General features: G+C 42.1%; 1 protein-coding gene across 1 annotated transcript; it reads left to right on the top strand.

The window, feature by feature from the left end:
• The first annotated feature begins 60 nt into the window (after nucleotides 1–60).
• On the top strand, nucleotides 61–22757 carry thoc2 (THO complex 2). The gene is made up of 39 exons (XM_076749818.1): nucleotides 61–161; nucleotides 2758–2813; nucleotides 3927–4018; nucleotides 4360–4411; nucleotides 4542–4612; nucleotides 4932–5053; nucleotides 5181–5314; nucleotides 5713–5873; nucleotides 6053–6145; nucleotides 6409–6564; nucleotides 7098–7270; nucleotides 7487–7682; nucleotides 7770–7808; nucleotides 7935–8065; nucleotides 9074–9175; nucleotides 10198–10282; nucleotides 10907–11000; nucleotides 11145–11225; nucleotides 11345–11441; nucleotides 11637–11754; nucleotides 11882–12061; nucleotides 12187–12351; nucleotides 12581–12856; nucleotides 13087–13228; nucleotides 13640–13797; nucleotides 14197–14325; nucleotides 14439–14570; nucleotides 14668–14852; nucleotides 15319–15494; nucleotides 15913–16015; nucleotides 16204–16580; nucleotides 16887–16945; nucleotides 18463–18498; nucleotides 20237–20368; nucleotides 20610–20676; nucleotides 20764–20909; nucleotides 21099–21175; nucleotides 21751–21797; nucleotides 21888–22757. Exons 1-38 carry the CDS (start codon nucleotides 97–99, stop codon nucleotides 21776–21778), a joined length of 4686 nt encoding a protein of 1561 aa, XP_076605933.1. The 5' UTR covers nucleotides 61–96; the 3' UTR covers nucleotides 21779–21797; nucleotides 21888–22757.

Below are 22757 nucleotides of genomic sequence, written 5' to 3'. Positions count from 1 at the left end.
TGAGCTAGCAGCAGCTAACGTAACGTTCGGCTAACCACCACATTTGACCCTGTGTGTGCCATGATGAATTAGACATCCGGGCTGTGTGTATGGAAGATGGCGACACTTATCCTCCCTGGCGAATGGATCAAGAACTGGGAAAAATCAGGAAAACACGAGTTGTGAGTTAATCCGAACTTCATCAGAGTATCAAAGGTTATAGTGGTTTATCAGCTGTTGACTGATACAAACTAACTAATGAAAAATATACACAGCTAGCGTTGCCATTTGAGGCTAGTCTCTCCACTGTGTTTGCTAGAGCTAACTATGAGGTAACGCTAGCAAGCTAGAAAGCATTTAAAGTGGCCCGATAACGTTAAATAACGCCGCTATTTTAAAAAGTAAGCAAATCATCTAAGCTACTTGATATCTGGATGTAAGTGCAGTCGATTTACCCTTGTTATGTAGTGGAGTTGTTACTCACACGTAACTAGCTAAGTAGCTAACGTTACCTGCATGCTAGCTATTTACTAGCTTACGTTCCCACTTATTTCATTTGTAAACACGGTGGCTATCAGAGCTAGCCGAGGCTAGTTAGCATCCATGTAGCTCACATATCGCTCTAGCTTCAGAATTGAAGTTAATTTGATGCCAAAGTTCAGGTATTTAGCCTGTTTTGTCTGCCAACACACAATCGATGAAAAGTTAGTGGAAAAGCTCTTCATAGCCGGCGTTGTGTAACGTTAACAGTACTAGGAATCAAGTGGAGGGAAACGACGCCTGGACATGATGTTATAGCAAGTTAGCCGTAACGCTACAGCGTCGATTATGTCGGCTGACTTGTTAAACGTTATGTTGCCTCGGCATGGCAGTATGAAAAATAACAACGATACTTAGTAATTTTGTCCGATAAATGTTCTCTTCTGAAATCTGAAATCTCTTGGACAAGAGACTGTTGTTGCAACGTTAACGTACAGTAACTTGTACCTTGTCATTTAACGTTAAGCTCGCGGTAGATACTTGGGTACCCATCAGTCTGTTCACTAATTAATATAGTTATGACTAACTATATTTCCATACTTAATCATGCGCTGCATGCTAACGTTAACCATCAAACATCAACTTTATCAGCTCAATGTCAAAACCTACTAATGTAGGAAGCACCCTAGGAGCTTGCCCTAACATCTTGAAATCTATACCCAGGACAGAAGGGGTTTGCTAGTTTTTATCATGTTGAAAAGGGGAGACGCTGCGTGAAGATTTTCACATATTTTCTTGAGCGCAGCCATCACATACAGGCGGAGACACAATAGGCTCATCCACAGTGCTAGCTACTGTTACTGGTCGCAGGCCTTGCATATATGAGTAAGGCCTGCAGTGAGATGCACCAACTTAAAGTACTCCACTCTTAGTCATGAACACATGAAGCTTGTGTCTAAAGCTGATAGCACTTGGACAGAAGACAGTTTCAGGTATTGCAACAAATTAGCAACTTGTAAACTGTTCCTATCAAGAGAAATGCACATGCATGCATTTAAATTATGCATACTGTTCCCTCACTGTGGTGTCTGACTCTGGTTCAGATCCCCCTCTGTGCACTGACTAAAATCATTTCATATTTAATGCAATCTCAGTTGCTATGCAGAGCTGAAGATGAAGCTGTAAATCGGTCAATCCAACAGTCACATAAAGTGGTGATTAAATGTTATTTGGTTGGGGAAAAAATAACAAAACACTGATTTCCCTTTCCACAAAGTAGCTAAATACATGATTATTGTATCCATGTCCTTTTCGGCAGCCCAGTGGTAAATCTGCCAGTTGGATGGTCTGGGTTTAACAGCCAATGTCAGTAAGCCCAACAGACTCGCTGTCACTTCAGGGATGCCGTCCTGTGCAGTGACATATCTATAGTGCGTAGCAAGTGAAAAGGCGTCTGCATGTGCTGATAATCAAAGTGTCACATTGTTATTACATAACCACTATATTTCAGCGGAAATAATGTCTTTTCTCCAGAAGCCATCTGACATTATTGTGGATATTTGGATCTGTCTGTGTCTGTCATCAATCAGTTATGCTTGTCAAACAATGGGATTAATCACTCGGAGAAACCAGGGTGTAAAGTTGATTTATTGCTGTGTACTTTTTTGCTTGGAGTTGTGAAAATGACCCGTCAGCCTCCTGTGAATATTAACCATGCTATGGTTAACCTTAGGGCCCTGACACACCTCTGTCAGTTTGACGCTATTGAGCATCTCTGACTGACCATGGATCATTAGCACTAGTCTGCCCCTTTCGCCAGCCGTTACCCTGATTAAGCACATTGGTTCGGTGGCAAAGGTAGTCAGCTAGTGTATTGTGGTGTCTTCAAATGTAAGTTTTAAAGGAAGACATTGAGGTGACACCAAGTGCGTGATCAGTCTGCCTTTGTGCAAGTTCTTTGAGGCCAATTGAGCAGTCAACGAAGAGAGCCTTGAGTTAGGTCTTTGGCTCTATCAATGTGGACACGTCCAGATTGGATAAAGTTTCCTGGGAGTTTCTGGAGTACTCCATTCAAATTTCTCATTTTATCTGGGATATTTTAGATGCATTATAGCGTTAGCATAAGTAATCTAGATGTTTATTGGTGTATGGGTAATTCGAATTATGGATTTGCATTAATTTGAATAGCTGTTTAAACCTGTATTAGAGTGAGTGTTGATATGTGCGATGCAGGCAGTCTTACAGATTGTCATGTTTGAGTAGCCTAACTGACCAGAGTTTTATCTCTTCCCTTCATAGCGTACAACTCTGCAAAGAGCTTACAGAGAAAACAGATCATGGAAGTGAGATCAGAGGTAAGTCTCCGTTCTGCTATCCACTTGTCTTTTGTCTGTAGTCATTGTGCTTAAGTTTGCCTGTCACAAACACACACACACACACACACACACACACACACAGACGCACATCCATCATGGGAAACGCGGTAGTTTGAGAGAACTACCGCAAGAAACACTTTGTAGTCAGTTTACAGTTGGAATGTTTGTTTTGGCAAAAACGATGAGACGATAGTGCCACATTGATGTAATATTATGGAGATTAGCTCACAATATATGTTACTTTTATACCAGTTATGTTTGTTGATAATTGCACTGTTCTATATATCACATTCCTATCTGCAACATGCTGTTTTTGTTCTTACCAAAGGGGAACAACAAAATATTTGTCACCATAACTAAACACATGAACACATGTAAATATCCAATAGCTTGTCTTTAAACAGTGTCTTCTTGAATTATTGTTAATTGCAGTGTTAAGCGCCATCAAAAGACTCAGCAGCTTGGCTGTGTTTCCTGGAAGTTTTAGTTTGCTTTGAAATTGTTAGCAAGCAACACATTTGTAATTCTCCAGTTTCCCAAAATACTGCCACACTGCAGATCGCTTTTTCATAATATGACAGTAAAGCTGTGACTTGAGAATAGCCAGTCACACCAGTATGTTTACTCCAGTGTAATAAATGTCACCATTTCAGTTGCATTCAGTGTGAATGCAAACTGAAATGTTCAAAACACAAACATGCATGAAAAGTTGTTTTCCATAACATTAATGATAATTTTCCATTAAAGTATTGGTAGTCCCAGTCCTGGCGATGCACATCTGATCCGTACTGCATGGCTGATAAAGCACAGTGTCTCAGTGCCATTCAGAATTTGTGGGCAAGACTTAAAAATAGGAATGGGAGAAAATTGCAGCGTCTCGTTGTGCAAGGTGACACAGACCCATCCACATATATTTAAGGCTTTCATTAACAATTGTGCCTCTACTAAATACTCTCCTGAAGTGGGGGAACACTTAACACACCCAGTTTTTTGTGTTTTATATTGACGCCAATTTAGCGCATTTTTTAGATGCTCGTTTTCACATTTAATATTAATGAGTATGAGAATAATTGTCTTGTCTGTCCCCTCCAGATATACAGGCCGCCTTATACGAGCTCTGCTGGCAAGTTGTACAGGGGAACTTGAAGTTGGATCTTGTCGCCAGCGTCCTAGGGGACATGATGGTAAAAATAGCTTTTTAAATGTTTTTATTTGAGAGTCAAACCAATGATAAACACATAGCCATGCCTGTGCTGTATGTTTAAAAAGAGGCAAACCTTCCTTCCTATGCCTGCTTTCATTCCATCTTGGCTATTGTTTAGGTTTCACTCCATATAGGCTATTGTTTTCCAGTGCTAAAGATATTGACTATATTTATTTTTGTGAGTCTGGGAAACATACAGAGCTCGATTTGATACCAACTTGGACACAGTTTTGCGATTCGTGTGTCATCATGGCAGCAAATATACCAGCATGTTTTTTCCCCATCTTGAGCATTGTCAGTCAACTTTTGTTTTGTTCTCAGGAACTCCGAGATGACATGCCATCGATTTTAGCAGATGTTTTCAGTATACTAGGTAAATCCTTTTTTTTTTTTTTTTTTTTATTCGAGCATTGAGTTATTGTATTTGAAGTACTGCATTGAAAGTATCTCAAATATAGGCATATTTTTTGTCATAATGCGTTTTTAAATGATTTTTTTCACAGATTTAGAGACTGGTGCACTGGAAGAAAAAATCAAACGTGACCATTACACACAGCTGGTGGGAGCATGTTTGGTAGGTCTCGATCTTTCTTCTTGCATGCACTTTAACCTAAATAGAATACAAAAGGTGCATAAACAGGGATATGTACTATCAAAATACAAGTACTTGCATCACTTCACTGCTGCTGTTGCAGCACAGTTGTATACTCACAAAAAAAGGACATTTCTCTGAATGTGGACATGTGTAGTTGGTGTGCAAGAATTCCACAGATTTGGTCAGTTTGTGTATACCTCTGTCTGTTGGTATTGTAGATGCATTACTAATTTTCATATCCAGGTCTGTAATAAACTACTGAAAATGATTAATTAGCTAATAAAATGTTTTATTTCAGTTTTTTGTTCCAGAGGCCATCCTGAAAGAGAGGCTGGATCCAGAAACCCTTGAATCTCTTGGACTTATAAAACAAGCCCTTCAGTTCAATCAGAAGATTGTGAAAATAAAGACAAAACTATTGTAAGTAGAGTGCACAGTTAAGTAGAGATACAGACATGAATAGAAAAGGTGTATTTCAGTGTGCCAGGAATGAACACTCGTTATGCTTAATAATGTGTATCCACTTTGTCATCTTTTATTTCTTCAGTTACAAGCAACAGAAGTTTAACTTGCTACGGGAGGAGAATGAGGGCTATGCCAAACTAATCACTGAGCTTGGCCAAGACCTCTCAGGCAACATCACGAGCCACCTCGTCCTGGAGAGCATCAAGTCTCTCATAGGTACCAATCAGTTCTTTTCATTGAACGTGGTGCTACTCTGTCTGTGTCTACAGTCTTACAAATCCTACATCCTCAGTCTTGTTGAATGTGCTTGGCATGTGGCGCCGGGCCGCTTGTGCTACCTGCCTGTCTCTTACATCCTGGCGCCAAAGACTGTTGGTAGTCTCGACCATACTCGAAACAAGGGTCAGGACTTTGGCGTCAGTAGTGCCGGTTTTGGAACAACCTTTGCCCATTCAGCTTTTGTTTTTTTTTTACTGTATATTCTGGTCTCAAATTAGCTATTCATTTTCTTCTTGAAGCCCCTTGTGACCCCTTCTAAACAGTTGTTACCCTAGTGTGATACTAATATTGCTTACTGACTGACTGATCTGTTTCCTGCTTTCTCCTGCCTGCAGGGTGCTTCAACTTGGACCCTAATCGTGTATTGGACATAATCCTTGAGGTGTACGAGAGTCGATCTGACCAAGATGAGTTCTTCCTGTCTCTCATCAAGTCGTACATGTGCGAGCCACTCACCCTTTGCCACATCCTGGGATTTAAGTTCAAATTCTACCAGGTGAGAATGTGTCCAATAGCGTAAACTGACCCTTGAGCAGGGAAATCCAAATCTGAATATGTTCATGTCAGAGACTTGTATATTTTGGCAGAAATCAGTCAGTCCAGACAATCCCACACTGTAACCCCAAGATGATTTCAGTGGTAATGATTAATTTATTTTTGTGTGTCTTTCTTCAGGAGCCCAATGAGGAAACCCCCAAGTCACTTTACCACATTGCTGCTGCTCTGCTTCATCATAACCTGATCGAGCTAGAAGATCTCTACGTACATGTAAGGAAAAGGACGTTATTTAAGATTCATTTTACATGTCTCGGTCAGAATGAGGGAATAGGAGATTTGCAAAGCTTAAGATAGAAGGAATCCTGTGATGTCTTCATGATGATTTATGTGACAATTGTATTCACATCATTATGATGTCAGAACTTTGTGTCAAATACAAGATGCTGCATTATTTCACCCACATTACATATGAAGCATCTGTAATTTGTCCTAAGTCTGAAATCTTAGTTCTTTCATCGCCTCTGTCTTTCCAGCTTATGCCACTAGATGCCAACATTGTCGAGGAACACAAACGAGACATCTCAGAGGCCAAGCAGATTGCACGCAAGCTGGTCATGGTTGTGTTGCCCTCAGAGAAAAGTGAAGACAAGGAAAAGGATAAAGAAAAGGAGGAGGAGAAGAATGAGAAGGTATTGAAGCATTTATAAATATAAGCTGTCAGTCTGGATGGATATTGAGAGCAGAGAGGATTGAGAGTGGTGGATGGGGGGAAAAAAGCAGGATTTTCAACAAGGTCTGGAAGGGAAACGGCAGAAATATCCACCTTTCAAAGCCTTTTTATGCATCACCTGAAGGCAAATTGTTATCGATATTAATAATTGTGACATGAAATAATGGTAAAATGAAGAAAATACCACTTCAGTTAATGTTTAGTGAGGTGAAAATGTAAAGAAAATGCAATTTATGGGAAATTGCACCTACAGTAACCAACTTTAAATCTAATGACCTGTGAATCGACAACGTTTAAACTTAGTATTATTTACTTCATTTGCTTGTATTGTCAGCCGATAAAACATGATATATATGTTGATAAAGATGATTTTACTACATTGTGCTCTTTTCTTATTCCTCTGCTCTGATTGTCTTATTCAGTGTGTTATTGAACCTTGGTGTAGTTAATAAAGCACAGACACTCAGTTGCTGCTCTTTTCTGTACCCACAGCCACCTGATAACCAGAAGCTCGGTCTGTTGGAAGCTCTACTTAGAATTGGGGACTGGCACCACGCCCAGAGTATTATGGACCAGATGCCTTCCTTCTATGCTTCTTCTCACAAGGCCATTGCACTGGCACTCTGCCAGCTTGTGCACCTGACTGTGGAGCCTCTTTACAGAAGGTGATTTCTCTAATGTTTCACTTACTGCCCACTTATGCATAGTCAAACCAGTACAAGCACAAGTGCCTCTTATTTCAAGGTTTGAACTGACTTCTTCATCTCCTCTTGATACCAACTTGTCATGCATACAAGTTCAGTAAAAAATGAAAATGAAGGACTCAGCCAAATAAATGAAAAGAAAGCGCAGGCTCTGACACACTGCTCTGTTCTTCACAGGGCTGGCCTCCCGAAAGGGGCAAGGGGGCGTGTATTGCATCCACTGAGGAACAAGCGGGCCCCTCGTCCGGCAGAGAGCTTTGAGGACCTACGCAGGGACACGTTCAGCATGCTGGGCTACCTGGGCCCTCACCTCTCACATGACCCTATCCTCTTCGCCAAGATTGTGCGTCTGGGCAAGGCCTTCATGAAAGAGGTACAGAATCGTAACAGTTACATGACTGCATGTGCACCACAGGCTAAATCTTATTTTGACCCGCATTTGGTGTCCCTTGCTTCTCAGCACCAAAACGATGGCAGAGCTGATGTCAAAGACAAAATGGTAAGTGTAAAAATGACTGTAATTATATTAGTATTTAAAAAAATAAAAGCACTGTGGTTTTGCTGCAATGGATCTGTCAATTTATCTCATATGTTACTGTGACAACCTTATTCATGTCCATTGCAGGATACACTATTGAGTTGTTTCCTGAGCATTGCAGACCAGGTGCTACTCCCTTCTCTCTCGCTGATGGAGTGTAATGCTTGCATGTCTGAGGAACTGTGGGGCCTGTTCAAACTCTTTCCCTACCAGCACAGGTGAGATATACACACACACACACACACACACACACACACACACACACACACTCACACTCACACACTCACTACGTGTGGTGCTGTTTAATTGAGTTGTCTGATTGTAAAGCCTCAGGCAGAGCTCCGGGATGGTGTTAACTAGCTGGCAAGGAAAGAGCAGCTCACACAAGCGAAAACTCTCCAACCATGCTTGATTGTTTAGAATGCCCTTTTCTGTTTAGCAAACCATCTTTTCTGCTCCCCAGTGATTCCATAGTCTTATTTTTAGACCTTTTGTTTGAATGTCTCGGCACACCGCTGATGAGCAGTGACACTCCTCACTCCCAAAGGTTTTGTTTTGCTTCAGTTGTCTGTGTTAGTTTGTCGCAGCCAATAACGCAACTTCTTTAGTTATTGAACACAGTAGCACTTTCGTACACCAAGCTGTGTCAACGCTGTCAAAGGAAGCATTTGATACAAACTGAAAGTGGATACTAAGCCCATGTCCTGCTCTGCTGTGTCAGTGTATTGCACAGTGGGTTGCTCTTTGGGCTTTTTTAATATTCCTTGACATCTCTTGCTCCTATATAAGTGATGCTTTTGAAGTGACAGTAATTACTTTACTGTTGTGATTGCGTAATCCGTAACAGAAATCTAGAGCCAGCTAACCAAATAGTACTTATTTTTGGCGTGTTTAATTTATTAGTAGAACGCCATCACAGATCACAAAACTCCCATGTCGTGGAACATTAACCAGGCATACATATTCCATATTATTTATTATCCACCATAGATACTTTGAGTGAGTAGTAGGAACACAGGGACCCTGTCTTGAATTCCAGTCTTTGTAAGCTGATGTGTTTTACATTAGTTGTGTTGTCGACGCTCTCTGTGAGCAACTGTGTGGATTTTTACAGTTGTTTAATTGTATAGTCTTGTTGCTTTTTTATGTTCCCCTCTGCTGATCCTGTCTATGTTTCTTAGTGCTGAGTAGCTAAACCCACTGTTTAATTATGCTTCCTCCCTCAGGTACCGGTTATATGGACAATGGAAGAATGAGACCTATTCCAGCCATCCGCTGTTGGTTAAAGTCAAAGCTCAAACTGTGGAAAGGGCCAAATACATTATGAAGTAAGTCACTCTACAGAACCATTACTGTGCAGTCATCTTTCTCTCTACCTTCGCTTGACTTTTGCTATGACTTCTTGTGTCCTTGTTGGTTGTGTGGTACTCATTTCCTCTAATTCAGCCCTGTTCTCATCTGCAGACTGTTGCTTTACTTGAAAAAGATAAAGTAAACCTTGAATGAATGTTTCCCATTTGTTCAAGAACAGATTCAGTGCAGTTTGTCAGTCTTCAAGTACATTTCTGGGATCTTTCTCGGTGTCTTTCATTCCTTTGTTTTTCTTTGCTCTGTGTTTTCCCAGCATCACACATAACCTTACCGTCATCTGTGCTAAGTCCCTTTCGAGGGTGGAAAATAAATTTAGCCTTGAACACACCCCACTATCAGCAGAGGTTCACTACCGTCAGAGCACCAAGGCCATCTTTTATTTGTCCTGCTGCTTCGCCATCACAGAAACAACCACTTCATTGGTTGGCTCACCCTGCTAACAGTAATCTTCAGGAACAAATTCCATTACATGTCAATATCTGGCATTGCTGTCCAAAATTTTCCCCATATTCATATATGACTTCAAAAGCCAAAGCAAAAAAAAGAAACCTCTGGTAAGACAATTAGCTTTATGTCTCTGAAATTGTAAATCTCACATTTGCTAATGTGATACAGCGTCACTCAGCAGGACAGGCTAGTTGATAGTAAGAAACGCAGAGATGTGTCAATGTTTGGTTTTTCACCAGCCATCTGAAGTGAAGGTGTATTTAAAAAGGACAGTTTGACGCGGACAGCATAAGAATTAAAAACAGGACTTGGAAAACTGTGTTGTTGTGCTTGTCAAGTAATTATTCTAACACTGCTCTGCTGTTGAAGAAATCAATGGCACTACTTTTATCTTAAGCTGACAGCTGCAAGAGCATTTTCCGACTGCTGCGAAGCTCTCAGAACTGACAGTCTTTGCATACAGCACACTTTGCATCGTCTTGTGTTTTTAATCTGCTGTTTCCTGTCTTGTGCCCCCCCCCCCACCCCCCAGGCGGTTGACCAAAGAGAATGTGAAACAATCTGGAAGGCAGATTGGCAAACTGAGCCATAGCAATCCCACCATCCTCTTTGATTATGTAAGTGCTTTTTGCTGTTATTATTTTATTTTATTTCAGTCTCATTTTGAATGGTGCCAACAAAGAAATTAATTCCAGCTTTTTGCAAGATGTAGCACCTTGCTCGCTCTGTATACCAGTTGTGTTTTCCCCCGAGCGTCTGCTCTGGAAATTGTTTACACCTACAACTCTGCTTACAAATCATGCATTCATGAATCAGAGTAATAGCCACTTGGTAAAAACTCACATAACTGGGACTGTGTTCCTGCTGCACTGAAAAAAAAGAAAAAAAAAAACAATCACTTTGTACACTTTGGTATGATACACTAAGCAGGGTTTGTGGTCTTTGCAGTCATTTTAACATAACATTAATATTCTTGCTCCTTTGGCATAAAATGAATTAACACTTGAAAGATTTTCAACATGAGCAAAGTATTGTGCTGTGATATAGCCTTACACCCCTACACACACTGTAACACTGTAGTCTTAATAAGTGCCGATGTCACATGTCTCCCACTTCTGTAATTGAGTTCACTCCCTAATCTGGCTTTAGCACATTTACTGGGTGGCCTCAGGTCAGGTGTAATGTATATCCTCTATAGTTGGTGATTTTTTTATGCCCTCGTCTGTCCTGCTGTATATCAGATGCTATCACAGATCCAATGGTACGACAACCTCATCGTTCCAGTGGTGGACTCCTTGAAATACCTCACATCCCTCAACTATGATGTCTTGGCCTGTATCCTACACTGCTCTGTTTATTCACCAGCAACCGACCTGTGAGGGTGACTGAGTGAGTTTGTTGTTGGAGGCAGCGGGGGTGTAAGTGTAAAGGGGGCTGCTTTCTCCTTCTCTATGCTGTTCCACTTAACTCTGTCCTCAGATTGCATCATTGAGGCTCTGGCCAATCCCGAGAAGGAGAAGATGAAGCATGATGACACCACCATCTCCTCATGGCTTCAGAGTGCGTGGTTTCACGGTTACCTCATAGCCGTCACATCATTCATTTGCATGCAAAAGGAGAGAAGCTGTTTGATGTTGTAATGAGTGTCTAACATACACCTGTTCTCCCTGTCAATCAAGGCCTAGCAAGTCTGTGCGGAGCCGTGTTCAGGAAATACCCAATTGAGCTGGCTGGCCTTCTTCAGTATGTCACCAATCAGCTAAAAGCAGGGAAGAGGTAAATTGCTCTTAATTACAAAGAAGAGGATGACTGGTTTGCAGGATATGTTGAGTCGAAGCACCATTGACCTTTAATTCATTGTTATCTGTGGGTTAGCCTCTGGACCTTTGTTAATCAATGCTTCACACATTGTGCGTGGTTTTCTGCCTCAGGAAATGAGCTTTGCTTCATATGTCCCTCCTCTCCTCACAGTTTTGACCTGTTGATCCTGAAAGAGGTGGTGCAGAAAATGGCTGGCATTGAGATCACAGATGAGATGACCTCAGAGCAGTTGGAGGCCATGACCGGAGGGGAGCAGCTCAAAGCTGAAGTATGTAGACTCAATAGCAGTTATTATTCCCTGATGCAGTCTCTTGAGCAAGATTTGTATGACTACCTGGACCAGTACTGCAGCTGAGCTCAGGGCAGTGCAGTTATGGATGTGATACTGTCAACAGGGTGGCTACTTCGGCCAAATCAGGAATACTAAGAAGTCATCACAGCGTCTGAAGGATGTGCTGCTGGACCACGAATTGGCCTTGCCACTGTGTCTGCTTATGGCCCAGCAACGGAACGGTGTGGTTTTCTTAGAGGGTGGAGAGAAACACCTCAAACTTGTTGGCCACCTCTATGACCAGGTATGCGCTCAATCTCAATTACAATCTAATCCATCTTTTTCTTTTTCTTTTTTTTTTAGCAGTAAAGCAAACAATTAAACGTCCCTCAGTTTGCATATCTCATGTAACAATTTGTGTTCCTGCAGTGTCATGACACATTGGTGCAGTTTGGTGGTTTTCTGGCCTCCAACTTAAGCACAGAGGACTACATCAAGCGCGTTCCCTCCATTGACATCCTTTGCAACCAGTTCCACACACCACATGATGCTGCCTTCTTCCTGTCTCGGCCAATGTACGCTCATCAGATTTTGGTGAGTGGAGTCCTCTTTTTGAACCTCAGTGTGCTTTATGTCATTTCTGTTATGGAGAGAGATAGTAGTCATTATCAGCAGGAGAATGGTCAGGCATCCGTTTTACCAGGCGAATAACTCAAGTTTTATCACAAAGAAACAATTTCAAATCAAGCAAAGAAAAAACAGTGGTCAAGAAAGACTAAAATGTTTTTGAGAAAATTGAGCCCTTTATGCTTTCTGCTCACAGTCTAAGTATGATGAGCTGAAGAAAGCAGAGAAGGGCAACCGGCAGCAGCCGAAGGTACACAAGTATGTGGCAGCCTGTGAACAGGTGATGACACCAGTGCACGAAGCTGTGGTGTCCCTCCATCCGGCCAGGGTCTGGGACGACCTCCGCCCTCAGTTCTACGCCACCTTCTGGTCCCTCACCATGTATGACCTGGCCGTTCCACATTCAGCCTACGAGCGTGAGGTCAACAAGCTCAAGGTCCAGATCAAGGCCATCGAGGAGAACCCAGAGATAGTGAGTTGGTCCATGGTTGTTGCTAAACGCCACTCGTGACTGTTTTTACGTTTTACAATTAACTGAAGCACTTATGTAATGTGGCTTACCATAACTGGAACAGAAGAATTCCTCTACATTTAGTTCATCAAAAGCAGCTAATGCAAAGGATGCAAGACTGTTATTGAATAAGAGCTGTCAGTGTTTTGCATAATTATGGTGAATGTTTCTTTGGTTTCCTTCCAACACAGCCCATGAATAAGAAAAAGAAGGAGAAGGAACGCTGCACTGCCCTGCAAGAAAAATTGCAGGAGGAGGAGAAGAAGCAGCTGGAGCATGTCCAAAGGGTTCTCCACCGCCTCAAACTGGAGAAAGACAACTGGTTGTTGGCCAGTAAGTTTCCTAATGATCATGCCAGTGACAGGATTGATGCATGTTACATTGCATATGCAAAGTCTTCCACAATGCTGTGACTTCACTGTTGAGAGGAAGAAAACGGTTCATCCATTTGAGTGTGAGTGATCTTAGAAACTCAAGTGAATTTATAGACCAAAACGTGTTCCTCTCAGCTTTCAGTAACACATATTTATAACAACACACATGTTTGGAACACAGCATTCATGTATTTTACAAGCAAAGAAAAATTCAGTTTTAAATGCATTTAGACACAACACGACAATACAGATATGTTAATGTAGTAAAGAGGGACATGAAGACAAAGCTGATCACAGCCTCAGTATTTGAGGTAAATATTCTGATCTGTCTGTCTCCATTACTAACACAACTTTGAATGCTTACTGACAGAATCCACAAAGAACGAGACCATAACGAAGTTCCTGCAGCTCTGTCTCTTCCCTCGCTGCATCTTCTCCTCCATCGACGCCGTTTACTGTGCTCGCTTTGTCGAGCTGGTCCACCAGCAGAAGACGCCCAACTTCTGCACCCTCCTGTGCTACGACAGGGTAAGCCACTCGTATACAGACATGCTCACACACTTGCAATGCTAATGATTAATTAAACTACACTTTTGCAGCATTCTTCGTAAAGCTGCAAAGTGCGTTAGAAAAAGAAGAATGAAAATTAAAAATTTGATTAATGAAGGCTCTAATTTGGCCCAGTCAGCAGAACAGTAGTAGAAATAGTAGATTAAAGTAACACTAAAGAATAAAAGGTGTCAAAAATCCATTGAGTGCTCCATCAAATTAAAGCTTGACACTAAGTCAGTCAATTAAGAGCAGTTCTGAGATATTTAGCATCAAAGCTTTGACGTACCGTCTGGCAAAAGTTTTTGATTTTTTCACAAGGAACTCGTGTTTGAACGTGTTAATGAAGCAAATCCACCACATTATGTCACTCTGCAGGTGTTCTCCGCTATCATTTACACTGTGGCCAGCTGCACAGAAAACGAGTCTCACCGCTACGGACGCTTCCTCTGCTGCATGCTGGAGACGGTGACCCGTTGGCACAGCGACCGCACAGTCTATGAGAAGGTGTCTACTTCTACCTGCCTCTCTACACCTGTTACGTTGATGTATTTGTAGTCATTTCTGACGTAAGATGAGTTGAGAGTTAATCAGTCTCTTTTTCATGTGTGCGGTCATAGGAGTGTGTCAATTACCCCGGCTTCCTGACCATCTTCAGAGCCACAGGCTTCGATGGAGGGAACAAAGCAGATCAGCTCGACTATGAAAACTTCAGGCATGTGGTGCACAAGTGGCACTACATGCTTACTAAAGTGAGCTGCCCTTCATCATTGTATTTTGTCTGGATAATGGCAGTCAGAAGGTGTGTAATCTATATGTGATCGTGTCCTCCGCCTCTGCTCCATCAAGGCTTCGGTTCACTGCCTGGAGACGGGAGATTATACCCACATCCGGAATATTCTCATCGTGCTTACCAAGATCCTGCCCTGCTACCCCAAGGTCCTGAACCTGGGCCAAGCGCTGGAGTGCCGTGTCCACAAGATCTGCCTCGAGGAGAAGGACAAGAGGCCAGACCTCTATGCCTTAGCAATGGGGTAACACAGCATTGTGTGCTGTTCAGCTCTCCGTGGAGCATACAGTTGACATATATCATGATAGCAACATGGAAACACGGGAAGATAGGGTCCTGAAAGAAGAGTAGTGTGCATTATGTAATTAGTTGATTTCTAGATGTTTCATTTTAATGTTTGTTTAGGCACCTAGGAGTGGCAAGAGGTGACTAACCCACAAGTTTGAGCTTCGAGTGTTAATCAGTTAGCTTGAATGAAAATCCTTTTCTTGGTGAAGTGTGTATTCAAGTGGATACTGATCACTAATGCTGGCGTTCATTCATAGCTGAGTATGCAGGAGGGTAATTGCAGGGAAATGCTGCGCCGAGCTAAATTAGTTCTCCTGTTTTCCGTGTGAAGGTTTTTTGGTTTTTTTTTACACCGTGTGACACGCAGAAGTTCTTGTGAGGTCTTGTCTCTGCCATATGCAAACCCTTTATGCATCTTACAGTTATTCAGGTCGGTTGAAAAGCCAGAAGGTGCACATGGTCCCTGAGAATGAGTTTCACCACAAGGAGCAACCAGCGCGCAGTGCCACCCCTGCCAATCAACAGAACGGCCCCGGCAGCACAGGCAAGCCCGCCACCAGCACGAGCAAGACAGAGGAGGGGACGTCAGAGGACTGTGGTGAGTGATGAGAAACATGGCAAGGCAGTTTAGAATACAGCACAGTTCTGTTAGTGTACAGATAACGAACTGGGTACATTATGGTACTGTGTTAGAATCATTCAGTGTCTGATTTGTTGTTTATTTACATTTAGTAAAAATCAAATCCCCATGTTTCTTTTGTCGTCTGTGCAATTTTGTTTTCTCTGAATAAGTGTTTGGTTTCACAGAATCAGAGCATAAGTAGTATAGGTCAAGTATAAATGGCAGGTTGACTGCCATAAAACCTAAACATTATGATCCTTGTTAAACAACTCTTCACTGTGCAAAAGCATGTATGTGTTGCTGGTTTTCAGCTGACGGGTGCTGCGGATTCTAATGTGCATGTGAGGAGTATTAAAGTCTGTGCTCATACAGTTCTTGGTTCGTTGTTATGTAGATCGGGGCAAAGATAAATCTCAGGGGACCACAAAGCCAGTGAACAAAGCCAACAGTGCAGCAGCCAAACTGACCACCAGCAACGGGAACGGTGCTCTCAACAGGTAGGCCTTTCATGAGCTTCTGTGACACTAAATTATCTCAAACAAAGCTTTAGAAAATCTAGTTGGTATTGTCTGAAAGTTTTGGGATACAACAGTTCGGGACCATATTGTATGTTAGGATCAGCAGAATCATTTGTGAAACTTTTTGAATAAAGAATTTTGAAAAGGAAAAATTCATCTCTTTGCAGCACCAAAGCTGTTAAAGAACGGGACGACAAGGAGAAGAGCGGCAAGGAGAAAAAAGAGAAAAAGGACAAGACACCAGGCAGCACTCCTGAGACCAAGGCGGAGAACCGTCGGGAGAAGCAGAGAGATGAGAGAGCAGGGAAGGAGGAGCGGGCGGTACGCGAGGGTAAGGAAAAGACCCCCAAGGCAGACAGGGAGAAATTGAAGGCCGAAGAGAAGAGCGGCAAAGACGACAAAGCCAAGGCCGGCAACGGGGAGCCCGTAGAGCCGTCCAGGGACCGCGATGCCATCAAGAGCAAGGAGAAAGGAGACAGGAGCGCTGTGGCCGGGTCCCTCAAGTCACCAGTTCCCAGATCAGAGTCAGCCGAATCTGAGAGGGGTAAGGAGTTTTTCTGGTTATCTGTTACACTAAAAGTATGGAAACATCCCGACTGCACTGCCAGACCACATACACTGTCGATAAAAGTATTCAGCCCCCTTTAACTTTGATGCTCTGCTGCTTCGACACATTAACTTTAATACATTGAATCAAAGAAGCATCCAGAAAGTTTGGACATTTGAGAGGGGAATGTTCTTACACCATCTGACATGTCTGTCAATTATGAATGGATGAAAGGAGGCTTTTCTTGAAGGTTGAGTGGCGCAGCTCAGTAAAACACCCGTTTCCTCCTCCTTGTCTTTACAGATCACAAAAGACGAAAGCTCGACAGTCACTCTTCTCCATCCCACTCCTCGTCTGTTAAGGTTAGTATGGCTTGAGGAAGGCTGTGCCCGTTTCTTCTCTATCTGCCGGAGCGTTCCCTGCCGTTGCACATTCCAGCAGCCCTGAAGATCACCAAGGAGAGTTGCCGCACATGTGCAGGCAAGGCACCTGGAAATCCCAACCTAATCCATGGGAGTTGGAAAGCATTCCATGGACATCAGCGTTATATTTTGCAGAATTGGGAGAAAACCCCTCAAGGACTTAGTCAAGAGAATATTGTGTATATTGAGTATTTTCATATTGAAATATTTATCTATTTTCATATTAATGAAAGCAGTCAGTGTGCCTTGGGAAGAAAGATTTTTTTGAAGCATTTCTATATTCTTCGTGGATTTTTTTTTTTTTGCTTTTGAAAATAATATCCACCTCAAGTAAAAATGGCTTTCCAAATCAAGAGCTTTCGCATTTTCCAATGGCAAAGTTTTTTCTTTTTTTTCTTCCTCAACACCGAGAGCAGTGTCACTACTTGAGATGATGCCCGAGATTATTTTCCCTGTTTTTGGGAGCTGAGAAGATTCCCTGGTTAAAGTGATGTAAAGTATTTTACTTTCCTGTCATCGTGCCCGGATGGTGTCCAGCAAACCCCTCTGCTGTAGGAGCACCTCTCTGCTGCAGCTGAGTCATCAGCCCCCCCACACACACACTATCTCCGTTTGTTAAAACGGCCTGCATGCAGCCTTCACGTCACAAGACGCGTGTCCAGTCAGTCCCGCCAGCCCCTACAACGCTGTCCCCACAGCTACCAGCCATCGGCATCAGCAGTCGTACTACCTCCTGGCAAGCATTCAATGGAAAATCAGAGCCACCAGCACCTGAGATCAACGGAGAAAATGAATGTCGCAGTTTTGAATCAGCCAAAAAAGCAGAGGAAATAAGCCTGCCCCTACAAACAGAGAGAGGGAGGGAAAGAGTGGGCGAAGCCTGAATCGTCTGGAGCGTTGCCCAAACCACTGGAAGCTTGTGATAGGTCTTTATTTTACCCTTCCACCAGAGAAATAGGCTCCCTGTGTCTTATCCATTCCTGAACTGTAAGTGACAGCAACAGTTACCTATGTAGGGATGCAGTCAAGCACATAAGAATTGAGTGATTTGTCTTACACACACAGGCACACACATACACATACATTATTTACAGCACTTGCACTTTAGATGTATTGAATACCAGCTGCGCTGTAGGACTTTTCTATTATGCTGCCTGAAAATGCAGACATGTCTGTAGTTATATGACTAGCAGTTATTTCATATATGCTCAGGGTTTTTCTATTTTAAGTATTGACATTCCAGATGTTGAGCCTTTGAACTCTCCTCTATGTAATAACCTTGTCAAAGCCTTAGTCCTTGAAGGTCAGAGGTCAAGGGAGACGTATGCTGTTGGTCCGGCCAGCCTCGACTCCCCAACCCCCCACCCCTTCCTCCAACTCTCTACTGCTGTCTGACAACCTCCTCCCAAACCCCCACCCCCTCCCAGCTCATCTGTCATCTCCATTCATCCCTACAGGACAATAGCAACGAACCCAAGGAGTCCACATCCAAGGTTTGAACTGACTCTGCTACTCGTATTGTCTGTTTTGTGTACAGCTGCTGGCAAAAAATAACATATTATATGCCTGCGATTTCCTCCATCTGTCCATATTTTCAGTAGCTGTGGATTGATTCATGTGTCACCTTTAGAAAAACTGATGGTAATCCGTTAAGATACATCAGCCACCACATCTGACATATCACCTGTGTAAAGTTGTTGTGGCAAATGTCAAGCAATCACTTGTTTACACATCCTCAAGACAGGGAGACAAAGTTTTTTTCCCGGATAACAGCTGGTTGGTGAGAGAGGAATCTGCTGGATGTGAAAACCAAAATAACGAGTTCAAAGAGGCTCAGTAGAACCGCAGTCGTGTGATAATCTCTGTGGGTTCGTCACCACAAGCAACACATCATGCAGTCATTTGATCAGTTTTGAATAAAGTAGTAGTTGTTTAGCTTTGAAGTTAATATTCTCAATAAAAAACTATTTCACGATTTATTCCATTCTAGGATAATAAGTGGCCATTTGATGACAAATTCATTGTAGACAACGATTCCAAATGGAAGGAGTGTGTGTGTTTGTGTTGGTCTCATCTGCACTGTGCACTTCTTTCTGTTGATAACCGTCTCTGTGATTCACTGATGTACGAAAGTCGTAGAAGTTGGATGCTGTGTCGGGGTAAAAGCTTCCAGTGTGACTAAAGTGTTTCACTGAATGCTCTGTTACTGTGGAAAACATCCCAGTCACTGAATAGCATGTGCCTGCTTAGGACCGTGTTCATTGTTAGCCGTCACTTATCACCACGTAAGCAGTAGATATTGTATACGCCCTGTGTGGTAACATTTTACTTGAAGCTCCCCTATAGCTTAAATCATGAAAACAAATGTGTGTTATTACAGCTTTCTTTTACTACGTTGTCATTTATTATTTGTGTATATTGGAGTTATAGTTGTTGGCAAATGCTTCCAACTGCACTGTGGGTTGTTACAGTTTTTATGATCATGCAGTGCATACAAAATGCTAAACAGGGGAGCTTAAGGTAAAGTGTTGCCCACTGTACAGACTGTAAAGAAGAATAGATTACAGACAGCTCCCTGAAAGAATATTTCTAGTTATTTTTTCTGTAAACTTTTTGCTGTTCCACTGTTCCTGGGAGCTCACACTGATGCTCCAGTACTGATGGGACCGTTAAGTCACAGCACATTTGTTTAGTGTTACTAGTTACTAGTTTGGACACGTGGGACTTCAGTGAGTTCATGCTTCAGTAGCTTTCTGGAACTATGCACAGCTTTGCTTGGCTGAGTGAGGTTTTTGTGAACCAGCAGCGCCTCTGCAGTGATGTAATTAATGAAATTCTGACCACAGTCGGTCAGCCTGATCAATGCTGGTTACAAACGGCCTGTCTGAGCATCATTAGTAGTGCAGTAATGGCATTTTCCAACTTTTTCTTGAATATGTATATGCCTCAAAAGTGTTTGAGTTTGAAATGTCAGTAAAAGATAGAGATGTACAAATAGAAATATAATCACCAGTCTATATGTGTAATTGTTTAGATCAACGTGGGGTAACAAAGCACATTTCAGCAGTTAGGTGTTTTCACTCTTGTTTTGTTGCCAGTGTGGCTCATTGATTTCCAACACAATAACTTAATACTTTCGTAGTGACATTTACACTCAATAGAAAGGCTCTTCTGACAAAATAAACACATTTCTGTTTGTCTTGTTCTGTTCATATATAATTGTCTTCACAGCACCACGTCAACTACAATTCAGTAGCCCGGTCCAAGAGCAGAGAGAGGGAGATGGAGAAGAAAGATTCAGACAACACACAAGGCCGATCCAAAGAGAAGAAGGAAGAAAAGGATCGGAAAGACAGGAAGAGAGTCAGTATTCAATGAGACCACGGCACTGTGGGAAATGGGGTTTTGTCACTCCATCATACACAGTACCTCTTGTTCTAAAGTTTGTCAGTGTTCGTATTAGCTGGACTAGCTGTAGCAACATGGGATGCGTTAGTTGCTAAATGCTCAGCTGACATCTGTCAGTCAGTGAATGAAATCCCAACGGTCAGGAGTTTTTGTCACCACTATCAACGTACCTTATGTCATGTTGCTTCTCTTTTAGGACCATGCTGTCAGTGACCGCGAGACGAGCCAAGAATCCAAACGCAAAAAGGACGAGAATGGAACCAGTACGTCTGTTCTTGGCAAATCTGATGTCGCCACCTGCACAGGAAGTACAGCACAACAAAGGGCTAAACTGAATCTTCTCTCCCTAGATTCCTCCAAAAACAGCAAGAGCACGAGTCCTTCCTGTGACTCCCCGCTTTTAGCCGAAAAAGAGAAGAGCAAAAGATCCAAATCTTCCAGTAAAGAGAAGGCAGAGTCTGTGAAACCTGAGCGAACGTCCTCTGGAGGCAAAAAGGTCAGCTCGGTCTGTCACACTCTCTCCTGATCTGTTCGTAGAGCACAACATCGTGAATTCACGAACTCATCGCCTTATTGAACCTCATCCAAAAAACCTTTTCATGCATTTTCATTGTTTGCTCGCAGCTTTCTTTCCATCACGACTGATCTGGTGTAACTCATACGTCTTTGTGGTCTTGTGCTGCAGGAGTCCAGACACGATAAAGAGAAGTCTGAAAAGAAAGAGAAGAGGGACAGCAGCGGGGGGAAGGAAGAGAAAAAACAATATCCTTAAACGTGACACCTGAATCATGATCCCGGGTGTTTTGCACTGTTCAGTGTGAATATTTTAATGTTTAAAGTTACGGAGTCGTTCATTTGGGGTTGCCAGCTTTGCTGAAGGCCACTTCTGTGGTCGCCACTGACAGATGAATTAGCTTGTTTTAAAACTAAGCATTTGTGCAGTTCAGCGTGTGCTCGGTGTATTTAAATGAGTTTCCCTCTACCCATTATGAGAGAATGGCCTCGGATTTTTTTTAACCGTTCTTTGTCACTAAATACACTCGGATGCAATAACTGTTCATGCCTGCCAACATGATCTGCTTGTAAACATAAATAGTCCATCAATCGTCAGCATATAACCCTCGGACCCCCTCTGACACAATGTGCCAGGCTGAACGCATGATTTCCATCATGTTACTGTGTTGGATCACATGCTTCTAACACCACAGCTGGACAATGAAAAGGAAGCAACCTGGATGCTTTGAGGCTCGTCTGTGTTCTACAGCAAAGCAGATTTTTGACCGCATATCAGTCAACATTTCAGTCTTTTGTTAATTAATTTCCCTTAACAGTCATACTCATAAATCCTCTGACAAGCACAGATAATGTGCACTAATGAGTGAAGGTAAGACGCATTCAGCTTCTTTGTAAACCGCTCTCGTTACATCTGTGTGGTCAGTATTTCACGAATCTTCTCTCCTCTGATCCGCTGCAGAACTGAAGAAGCTGTGTTTTTATTGCAAGACATCCGCAACTCCATTTGTACTCTGTTGATAACTCGTACTCTCATTTCTGCCTGTGTTGTTTTGCTGTAAACTCCCCTCTCAAAGTGATGTTAGCTGTAGTCATCTCAACTTACAGATCACCTCATTATTTTTCCATTTCAGTATACAGCAAACATGCTGACACGTTTTTGTTTTTTGTTGCTTTTTTTTTTATTATTCAGTATGGGCACAATGTGCGGCCCGAATCACATTACTATTATTGTTATTCTAATTAGAGATGTGGTCACTGTATGAAATGGTCTCTTGGTAACATCTGGTCATGGATTCATGCTTGAAAATCTTCCTTCCTTTTGTATGTTGTCACAGGCATTGCTTTTTGCCGTTTTATTGGAGTTAACATTGCTTTCCTTTCACTTACCTCATATCCTATTTGAGATACTTAGATAATTCTTATTTATTTATCTCCACCTTTTAATCCGAGTAAGACAGTATGCGTAAGTGAGGAAAACGATACAAAGGACCAGTTTGTATATTGTGTACAATAATAAAGAGAGTAACATGAAATCATGTTATTTCTTTTTCCTTTTGTTTTTGATGTCCCTTACAGTCCTTTTGTGCTTTTGTGTTAATCAGGTTTTTACATAATTTATAAAAATGCCAGTTCGACCTTGATTCAGATGTAGAATTGTAAAGAAAAAATCCAAGAAAAAAAAATCTTAAACCCTGTACTCCAAATACAACTGTTTGGAAAATGACTTTTTGGAGATTTTATCTGCTGTACTCAATGAGTGTAAGCTTTTTTTTAAGAAAAACAAAAAGAAAAACCAATAAACCATAGTTTTCCTAGTGTGTCACTTTGA

Source organism: Chaetodon auriga, chromosome 15 (genome assembly GCF_051107435.1).
Source record: "Chaetodon auriga isolate fChaAug3 chromosome 15, fChaAug3.hap1, whole genome shotgun sequence".
In the NCBI taxonomy this organism is placed as follows: domain Eukaryota; kingdom Metazoa; phylum Chordata; class Actinopteri; order Chaetodontiformes; family Chaetodontidae; genus Chaetodon; species Chaetodon auriga.
This window is presented reverse-complemented; position numbering and strand designations above follow the sequence as displayed.